This window comes from Oreochromis niloticus, linkage group LG6 (genome assembly GCF_001858045.2).
Source record: "Oreochromis niloticus isolate F11D_XX linkage group LG6, O_niloticus_UMD_NMBU, whole genome shotgun sequence".
Taxonomy (NCBI): domain Eukaryota; kingdom Metazoa; phylum Chordata; class Actinopteri; order Cichliformes; family Cichlidae; genus Oreochromis; species Oreochromis niloticus.
In genome coordinates this window covers 32717942-32728494 of record NC_031971.2, presented here as the reverse complement: position 1 = coordinate 32728494, position 10553 = coordinate 32717942, and the positions used below count along the sequence as shown (strand labels likewise).

Below are 10553 nucleotides of genomic sequence, written 5' to 3'. Positions count from 1 at the left end.
CAGCATAATAAGAAATCTTTAGCCCTTCCTTTTTTTTTTTTTTTTAGAAGCACTTTTTATAGAAAATGAACAAAAGTTTATTATTACTGGAAAAATATTCTGCTGTGTGTTATTATGTATGCTGTAGGTGGATTTATTACTTGTTGGTGTGAGTGTGTTTATGTTGTAAATGATATTTTTTTTTTTTTTTCTTGGGTGATAACTGCCACTGTTCTGTTTTGTAAGTAAATTATCTTTTTGTCATATTTCAGCGTGTATTTGTCTTTATTAGTGCGTTTAAAAGGAGTGGGCACAACTACCATACAACAAAATATAAGGTTTACAGCCTGAAGAACAGTATGGACATAATGCACTCTACAAGCATACACTTTCTTTTCTTTCTTTCTTCTTCTTTTTTAAACAAACATGCAGGTAAAAAGCCAAATATGTAGTTGGTGGTATGTAGGTGGTTAACTGTGTTTGACCATAAGGAAATATAAAAAGATCTCTTCAGTAGAAAAATAAATAAATCCTTTAACCGTGGCCTGAAGAACAAAGTAATATTTCATCTTTATATTAGTAAATATTACCCATTAAATTATCTTTTCCATAAAGAGAAAAAAAGCAGCATATTTGGTGAAGGGTTGAAACAGCAGCACCGTAGATGGGTTTCTGAACTGGATATTTTAGAGGTGAGCACCAAAGTCCCACAAAGAACATGCTGGAAAAATCCACAACAACAAACTGGGAAGTGTTTCCAGTCTTTCCCATCAAAACTCCGGAGACGGACCTGCACATATAAATGATACAGTACATAAAACTGCATATGCATGGAGGTTATGTTGATCTGATGTGATCTCATATATTGTAGTTTAAGAGCTCAAACACTGGTTTGATTGTATTCAGCTGAACAATATTGTCAAAACTCATGAGGCACTTTTGTGTGTTTATTTTGTTGGTGGACATCTCAGTTTTAATCCACTCTCTTCTGAAAATGTGTCTCAGTTCCCGTTATTGAGCATGCCCAGTAGCTTCTTGGGCTCCATCCCCTGCTGCTGAGCCATCTTCTGCACGTCGAAGCCCATGTGCTTCAGGAACTGGATGACGCTCATCTCTTGTCCTGTCAGCTGGTCCCGAATGGTCGGGCAGGAGGGGTTGCAGTGCGGCCACGGGCAGCTGTCGATCAGCTGTAGAAGGCAACCTCTCACTGGAGGGGTCATGTGCTTTTGGTGGCTGTGGCTGCTGTTGATGTGGAGGTTGTGATGGAGGCTGCGGTCCCAGCAGTGGAGGGCTCTGGGCAGGGAGATTCCTTTCACTCGGATGTCCGTCCAGTCCCTGCAGTGATGGGAAGACCAAAGAGCAAAGGTTACTAAGATGAAGAACAGTCCACAGGAAAAGTGCACTCAAGTATAAGAAACTGATGCTTCATGAGTATTTCATTGTTTGATATCTCAAGTGCATTTAGTAAAATTCATGGAGACACAAGTTGGAGGGGACGGGTATGGATCCCTGCCTTATGTCCAGGGAAACAGACAACCTCACAGAAGGACCTCAGTTTGTTAGTCTGGGAAACTCTCTGGGACAGCGAGGTGCAGCACAGGGACCTTTTTAGCCCTGTTGCTGTTCACACTCTATACGGCAGATTTTAAATACAGCTCAAAATCCTGCCATGTGCAAAAATATTCTGATGATACTGCTGTTGTAGCATGTATCAGGAGCAGACAGGGAGAGGAATGCAGGAACCTTCAGGGACTGGTGCAGTAGGAGTTTCCTCCATCTCAATGTGTTTGAAACCAAGGAGATGGTGGTGGATTTCTCAGCCATGCCATGGTGGTGCACTCTTATAAATATCTGGGGTTCTGTTGTATGACAAGCTGTACTGGTTCCTGAACACTGATGTTCTCTTCTTTCTTCTATTTAACTTTTTTATCCCCTTTTTCAAAACATTTTATTTATGTTTGGGCAGATTTTAGATTCTTAGATAAATATAAATTACTCTCTGACAGTCAGTATAGATTCAGATTGAAAAGATCAAGATCACTGGCATTAATTGAATCAATCGAGGAGATTACAAATGCTATAACATCAGAAACAGTATGCAGCCGGATTATTCCTCGATCTCAAGAAAGCGTTAGATACAATCAATCATGACATATTAATTAATAACCTCATGCTTGGACATTGCTTGTGGTGTTCCACAAGGCTCTGTACTGGGTCCATTTATATAAATGATATTCGTAAGGTATCTGATATATTAAAATTAGTGTTATTTGCAGACGACACAAATATTTTTTGTTCTGAGGGGAATCTAAAGGAGCTGCTGGATACGATCACTTCAGAAATGTGCAAAATCAAAAAGTGGTTTGACAGGAACAAACTATCACTAAATCTAAGTAAAACTAAAATTGTTCTATTTGGGAATTCCCAAAGAAACTGACAAGTGGAGACTGATATAGATGGTGTGGAAAATGAAAGAGTTCTTGAACAAAAGTTTCTTGGTGTGATAATAGATGATAAAAAAAAAAAAAAGCTCGAAGTCCCATGTAAATCATATATGTAACAACATTTCAAGAAGTATATCAATTTTGAGACACATTCTCGATTGTTCAGATTTCACTGTATTTGCATTACAGTGCAGAGGTTTGGGGCAATACTTATAAATGTTCGCTATCATCAATCTTCATATTGCAAAAAAAGGGCCATAAGGATAATCCATAAAACTGGTTACAGAGATCACACAAATCCACTATTCTTAAAATCAAAAATACCAAAATTCACACATCTGGTTCATTTTCTCACCGTGCAAATGATATATAAAGCAATAAACAACCTCCTTCCTGACAATATTCTAAAATTGTTTTCTAAAAGCGAACAGGGACACAATTTGAGGGGGGAATTAAATTTAAAACATCCCTGTATCCATACAACGCTAAAAAGTTTTTGCATCTCTGTGGAGTGAAGCTGTGGAATAGACTAAGTGAAGAAGTGAAACAATGTCTCAGCATGACTCAGTTTAAAAAGCGGTTAAAAATATGGTACAGGGAGGAGGCAGGGCTTTGATCAGGTGTCCTCACCCACTATTTTTACAATGGGGATGTGTATATATGTGTGTGGGTGCACAAGTACGTTTATATAAGTATGTATACATTGTTTGATGTGTTACTGGGATTATTTAAAAAAAAATTGTTTTCCTTTTGTTTTGCTTTGTCTCTTTTTTCTCGGTTTTTGTTGTTCAATACAAAAATACAAAATACAAAGATTGTTTGTTTTTAAATGGAGCTGTTGGATATTTGAATTTACCCTATTTATCTATCTATGGTTTGATTTTTACTTACGCTCTCGTGATGAGCTCATGAGACAGGCATGCCGGTGCAAACATCGCCCTGCCAGTCAGAAAGAGCACAGTGTCAGAAAAACCAAAGTCTTATTATATCTGTGAGCATGTATGAGCGTTTTTCTTCCTTACGTTACGTCACGAAGCGTGTGCCTCAGCTCCTGCCCCAATTTCTGGATGTACCTCCACTGGCCCTCGTGGATGGGCTGTCCGGTCAGGTGGATGTTATCGACCGTCAGCTGGGCCTCGTCAAAGAGCCACTGTGCCACGAACACCGGGCCTGCAGGGTAGAGAGGACGTTCCGTGGGTCAGACTTTAAATGACGCATCATCTTCTGTCTAGCTGAGAGGCTCGGGGTGTGTGGTGACTCACTTTTTAATGTGGGGTAGACTTTATATCCGAAGAAACAGTTCCACTCCTCTCCCACGTGAGCCTGTCTGCAGCTCTCTGGCACCAGTCCTCCCCAGTACCTGCACAAACATAAACCATCGCACCTTTTCAAAATCTGTCTGACCGTCCCTCCCACAGTTCTTAGTTGTAGCTTCAATTATTCATTCATTCGCTGCTCCATGCGACTACACTCTGGTGAGTTTTTTGGGTGGTTTTTAGGTTTTTGGTTTCTCCTCTGATGGTGCTTCCAGTTTTTAATTCTGGAAAATAAATAATAAGAAACAAAGTCACTATATCCCTCCTTGAGCGCCGTCTTCATCTTACCTGATGCCTCTCTTTATGGCTTCTGTGGGAGCACAGCTGATGGTATCCAGGCAGTCTGTGAATTTGTACTGTTTGTTATCCAGGAACCATCCAGAATCAGCCAGGCCCCTGACCTGCACCCCTGTATATCCCTGGGCCTCCAGCTGCTCTGCAACCTGGTCCACATTCAGCAGGACGCCTGTCCCACCGGCACTGGAGACGCAAACAGTGAGTTAACAGTGAGCAGCCGCCTTTGGTGAAGCGCACGGACACACATGAAGCTGAACTAACCTGCTGCCTGCCAGGAGCAGAACCTTGGCGTTTTCTAGCCCTTTTGTCAGCAGCTCATTCACCACCTCCTTAATGATCAGAGAGCCCATAAAGGCATAATCACCTGAGAATAAATATAAATAAAATATGAATAGAATATAAATGAATATAGTTATTTTTAAACATGAGGCCACATGGCACACTGAAGCCTGGATTATACTCAGTTGTGGAGATGGGCAGCTGAGTAGTCTTGACCTTGCTGTGATTTGGTGGTATATAAATAAAAGGAATTGAACTGAATGACCTCACACAACACAAAGGATCTACTGTTTTAAGACTGTTGATGCAGTAGGTTGTACTCAGGATGTGGAGAGTGTAGACTGTGATAGGAGACCTTGGCCTTCATATCAGATCAGGTGAACCAGTATAAAGAGAAAAAAGGTAAAGGGATAGGACCATAGACTGTATATTAAAAATGGATTAAGCCTCCTGACATGAAAAGTGAACCGGCTTAAACCTACATTGTTTCTAATGGCCAGCAGGGGGCTTATTTTTGTCTGGAGAAAGAGACCAGTGTACATTTCTTATAGAAAAATATATAAATAAATAATAATGCACTAGTATCAAGTCTTAATGAATATATCATGATGCTCATTTTGTAATTTATGGTCCCTTTTAAAGTCAAAAAGGAGGGTAAGTCAAGAAAAAGTGGCAACTTTATGATTGATAAGTCACTAATGATTATGGTTTGTGTCTTTGTTTATCATCATAGGTTGTCATGAGAACTGCATAGCAACGATATCCTATGATTTAAAAAAAAAAAAGAAGAAATATTTTTATCAATATTTTGTAAAAAAGATCGACAGCATAAGCAACTGTGTAATTGTTCTTTTTGTACTCCTTTGTACATCTCTCTCTCTATATATATTTATATATAGTAACAAATTACCCATCCCCTACTTATTCCAACATGTTCACACTTTGCACTGCTGCACATATAAATGCCATGTGTGCTGTTTTGTCAGTATTGTCTGCTGTCGAACACTGAGAGCGAAGAAATAACCGACACGGTCAACAAAGCTTATTACAATTGCTTTAAATTTTCTATAAATGTTGTGATAATGTCACAGATTTCTTATTGTAGTAATTGTGAAGTGAAAATCTGTGACAACCCTGGTCTACGGGTTAAGTTGAGGGCACAGCGAGTTACACAGAGGACTTCCACATGGAAGACTGAGGCCTGCTCTGTGTGAAGCCAAAGTCAGCAGTGACTTGTTTTTATTAGTGTGTATGAAGCTCGTACACGTGTGACGAAACACAAAAGAGGAAAGGGTTGCAGGAGGACGGGTGACTATTTCTCCAAATGCTGTTTTTCCCCTTCTTTTATTGATTTCTGCAGTTTTAACGGATGAGTGAATGTGGGCTGGTTTGTGACGCATAAATCAAAGATGTTTTTCCAAGTGCCTGAAACGCATCTAATAAAATATAATGAGGTTTTCAATAAACCAGAAGAGGAAGCTAAAAAATTTATAGATCTTAGAGCTAAAAGAGGCTCCACACACGAAGCCCTTTGACTCCACTGATAAATCTTTCTTTATAAATCTTTCTCTTAACCAGAGCCACAAGCTCACACACTGAGCGATCACGCACTGGGTCTTACTTTGATCTGTCTTCGGGGTGGCTCCGCTCCACACGTCGCTGGAGCAGTACGGGATGAACCTGTGGGGGGCGCGGGAGAGAGAGAGACAAACGCTGTTAGGAGAACACAGGCAACCTGGAATCGCAGCCAGACTCGTTTAGACATTTAGATTTGATGATGCTGACAGATTAAAAAGCCCCGTTGGCTGTGTGACAGTAAACAGAACACAACAAGCACAAGAGTGTGTTTAAAGTCTGAGAGCAGTTAGAGGAAGCCAGTAAAAGTGTAAGAAGTCACTGCTAAAACAGAACAGAGACGACAGCGATACAGACAGCCGGGCAATAATGACAAAAACAACATCACTGTGTATCTTATATTGTATATATTATCAATAAGTGCAAGGAAACTTGCAAATAAACTATTTAAGCTTAAAAGGGTGTTGGCTATGCTAAATTCCGGCTCCATGTTTTCATTTTTTGACACAATACTGAAAATGCTTTGCTTTATTTCTATGATTAATTCCTACAGTGTGATAGGATTGGGCTTAACATTCTACATATTTCATTATTTTTGGCTTCTATTGGCTATCTATGCTGAATATATGCTGACCTCATCACTCATCCACCACTATAACTGTATATAAAAGACAAAAAATGGAAAGCTTTCTGATAATTAATGCTATTTGTAACTTAGTATCAAATTTAAACAGCATAGTTCTAGGCAATAATCTTCTTTAGTGTGCTAAATTTGCATTAACCCGTGAAAAGTAGTTCACTGTCTCGAGCATCACCTCAGCCATGGCAACACCCTGTTATGTCATAAAAACTGACTCAGTTTCTTTCAAATTAGAGCTTGTACTTCAAAGTAAAAGCATATATTTACCACAGAGAAGATCACAAACTGAAAATATTCATATGAAGCAACCAAAATGTTAAAAAACACCCTCATTAACATAAAGATTTTAAGACTTGTGCATTCAAATACATGAATGAATGCTGACAGAAGCGAAGGAATTATCCCTGAAAAAAAACAAAAAAATGCGAGGGAAAATGCACAAAAGCATTAAATGTACAGAGAAGGAGCGGCATGCTTTCTTACACCACGTTGGCGTTCCACCAGTGAGGGTTTTCCTCCGGCTGCGGAGACAAAATTCCCCTTCCTGTGAAAGAAGGGAAGATGGATGAGATGTGACATGATGGTAACTTTATGGATAAACTGTAGAGTTAAAGAGGTCAGAAAAAGGTAAGATGTGCTGCGACAATTCTTTAATCCTGCTTTGTGTTTTACTGTTGAAGGTGATTCCCCTGCGACAAACAGTCATTAACTTTCTCTGCTTTGGTCAGCAATTACACGTAGGCAGTAAAGAGCCTCTGCGGCTGCTGCACTGGCCACCAGTGTAAAGTATACAGAGTCGGAGGGAGAGACTCATAAACAAACAAGGAGTTCCCTGATGGTTGGAGGGAAACAACCAGAGAGTTTGACTCACGAAGATTAGTGCAATCTCAGCTAAAGTGGAAACGCAAACACTTCAATGGATCTCATTCATTCAGAGGAAGTTTTTATTTCCTGCTGAGGAAAGTGAAGCCTCTGTGAGGCTGTGCAGAGAATTCACAAGATCTGCTCAAACCAGGGAACACCTTCATGCCTGGCTATAATCACTGAACATTTCATTAGGTACAACTCTTCATTAAAGCAAATATATCGAATGGGCAAATCACAGTGCATTTTGGCATGTAGACAAAATGAAGGCGATCTGATGAAGTTCAAACCGAGCATCAGAATGGGGAAGAAAGGTGATTTAAGCAGCTTCTTTAAGCTATTGTTGGTGCCAGACAGATTGGTCTGAGTATTTTCTGAACTATCTACTGGGATTTTCCCACAAAACCATTTCTATAGTTTACAGACAAGTGACCCCCCCAAAATAAAAACTATCCAGTCAGCAGTAGTTTTCTGGATGAAAATGCCGTGTTGATGCCAGAGGTCAGAGGAGAATGGACAGCCTGCTTTGAGCTTTTAGCAGTAACTCAAATAACCTATTGTTATGAGGAAAGTATGCAGAGGAGCATCTCTAAATGTGCAACATGTAAATGCTTGAAGCAGAAAGGCTTCAGCAGCAGAAGACCGCACTGGGTGCCACTTCTGTCAGCTAACATCATGAAACTGAGGCTACAAATCAAAAACTAGTATAAATTATGCTAAAGGTATTCATTTAATTTAAGTAAGGACAATATTCTTGAGTGTTTCTTGTGGTCAGTGGTTTGATCTCCGTCTGTTCACCTCTGGAAGTTTCATTGAGCAAAATACAACACTGTATATCTATGTAGGTTCTCTCTCATCCACCGCATGAAAGTCAGGAGTGCTTAAAAAGCAACTGGGCTTCTTTAGGTTCCTGAAAAAGTTTTCCTTTTCATCCAAGAGGCTGTGTTGGTTCTTCAGAACTACATAGAACTAAATACAATATCTTGCCCAAGGAAACTTCGAGAGGTTAACAGGTGGAGCCTGTTTTGGTGTGCCTGCTTTATTTATTCAGACAGCAGTAATTTTCATTAATTGTCTATTCTAATAACTACAGCTGTTCTGGCTCATGATAACAAGCTTTTTTGGTATTTAATGGAGTTTTACTACAGTCAGCTTCCAAGCACACTTCATGATGATGCCATGTGTCAATTTGTGTAGACTTAGAAAAGCAAAAGAAATTGTGAGCTGTTAGTAAATGAGCAGCCAGATAGAGACAGCAATGTGTATGGTAAAAGTGGATTCTGCAAGCACACGCTGTAGGAACTGTACCTGTTCTGGTTAGTGGCCACTTGGTGGAGCTCATCAGTCTCCTCATCGTCTCATACCTGCTCTCACAGGTCTGACTGTCGAAGCAGTACCATCCACCTGAACCACACACACACACACAGGTTACAAATAGCTGCACTGACTTCCCCGTGTTGTCTGAATCAGGTGTATTTCATCCTCACCTTCCAGGAACAGCAGCCACCTCTTGCTTCCTTTTGACTCCTTGATGTAGTAACTGCACAAGAACAGCAAAACAAAGCAGCGTGAAAGCGCTGATGTATTCACACATTCATGAATGCATTCAAACAGTCTCCACACACTGGGGATGCTTCCTGTTATCCTGAACTGACAGATCTGGCTCTGATCACTAAGCTTCTCTGTAGGAGCCAGGGTACTGCAGACCCGCACATGTCCGGTTGTGTTTTTTCACATAGCGACAGGAAACTCACCATGCTGCTGGCAGCACGCACACTCTCACACTTGATGCGGGTGGTATATCGAAAGATTCATCTCATTCACAGCGATTTAATTCATATTTTGCCCACAATATATTCTAATTTACACCTGGAACAGAGTTTAAAAACTTTGACAATGAGTGGAATTAACTGGTGATTCGCACAGGTGGGAAACTGATTATTTTATTTCGTCCAGTGTGGAAAACCCTACATTTGAAATGCCATAAATCTTTGAACTATCATTAGTTATAATCTTTGTTGTCATTACTCTTAATTTTGCTTTATCGTAAAGTCGCCAGAACAAGGATAAATGCCCCTCTCTCGTCCTCGCTCGCGCCCTCCCTCTCGTGTACGCGCTAATTTGCAGCGTGCATGGCGCTCTCTCTGATCTGATCCTTTGATCCATTTTGGTCACATCCGGAGTGACACGGGAATGGAGCACACGGAACTAAACTAGTAGTAAAACGCAGATCGGATGGTGGGTGTATCTACCCCTCCGTGTCTCAGATTCTTACCAATTAATGACAAAACTGTGGTTTTAAATCACGCCTGAAGGTCATTAAGAAACTATGAAGAATCTGCAGGCCATTCACTTACCCTGCAGGTGACCCGTCGTTGCAAGTCACAGACACGTTCTTCAAAAAGTGCAGCTTCATGTCCTGATCCAGCTTTTGCGCAGAGCACGGATAGAGTGACTGCGCTAAGTTCTTTATCTGCACTACAAAGTTGTCCATGTTGCCCTCCACAGCTGTGAAGTCTAACGGGAAGCTTTCTGCTCCTTCCACCCGCTCCCTGTACGGCGGGGGCGTCTGCTGCTGCTGCACCCTCCGTGTTTGCGCCCGACCGCCGCGCACTCTCCTCGCCTCCACCGGTGCGCTCAGGTGGATGAAGAGCAGCAGCAAGCAGGAGCGCACCGCGGACAGTCCAAATGAGTTTCTCGCCACACCACGGCTCTGCATTTCTAATTATTTCTGGAGAACGTTCCTCGCGTGTGTGCGTGGGCTCTGAAGAAAACACAGCATATCCTATGAGTGGGTAGATCGACAGGAAGTTCTTCGAAAGCGCACGGAGTCTTCAAACAAACGATCTCCTATACCAGCAGTACTGGGTAAAAACAGCTTATGGGTCTCCATGGTGCCCTGAGAGATGGGTATCTGGATTCAAACTCATGCAAAATGCGCGTGCAGTTCCAGTTCATTTCCTTAAATCGCGCGCAGTTCGTCCAGTAAACGGGTTCTTCCGTGCGTAAAAATATCTGAAGTTTCGTCCAGCTCAGTCTCACCAGTGACCTGTTGCCTTTTGGTTCAGGTCTTATAAGCTGCGGATGAAGCGGGAATTTATTTGAGGTCCTCCCCCTCCTCCCCCCGTCCCCCCTGCCTGCCCCCGTGCTTCTCACTCC

At 41.3% G+C, this 10553-nt stretch overlaps 1 protein-coding gene across 1 annotated transcript; it reads right to left on the bottom strand.

The window, feature by feature from the left end:
- Nucleotides 1-17: 17 nt before the first annotated feature.
- notum1b (notum, palmitoleoyl-protein carboxylesterase b) lies at nucleotides 18-10510 on the bottom strand. Its single transcript, XM_013276657.3, has 11 exons — nucleotides 9752-10510; nucleotides 8882-8934; nucleotides 8703-8798; nucleotides 7014-7074; nucleotides 5937-5995; nucleotides 4298-4400; nucleotides 4028-4219; nucleotides 3686-3783; nucleotides 3446-3593; nucleotides 3315-3362; nucleotides 18-1314 (listed from the first exon to the last, which is right to left on the bottom strand). The coding sequence occupies exons 1-11, from the start codon at nucleotides 10111-10113 to the stop codon at nucleotides 981-983; spliced, it is 1554 nt and encodes a 517-aa protein (XP_013132111.1). The 5' UTR covers nucleotides 10114-10510; the 3' UTR covers nucleotides 18-980.
- Between the last annotated feature and the right edge of the window lie 43 nt (nucleotides 10511-10553).

Coding starts and splice junctions, on each gene's coding strand:
- notum1b (XM_013276657.3), bottom strand. CDS start 10,113: ATGCAGAGCCGTGGTGTGGCGAGAAACTCATTTGGACTGTCCGCGGTG. Junction 8,935..9,751: donor AACGACGGGTCACCTGCAGG/GTAAGTGAATGG, acceptor GTTCTTGTGCAG/TTACTACATCAAGGAGTCAA. Junction 3,363..3,445: donor CACACGCTTCGTGACGTAAC/GTAAGGAAGAAA, acceptor TCTGACTGGCAG/GGCGATGTTTGCACCGGCAT.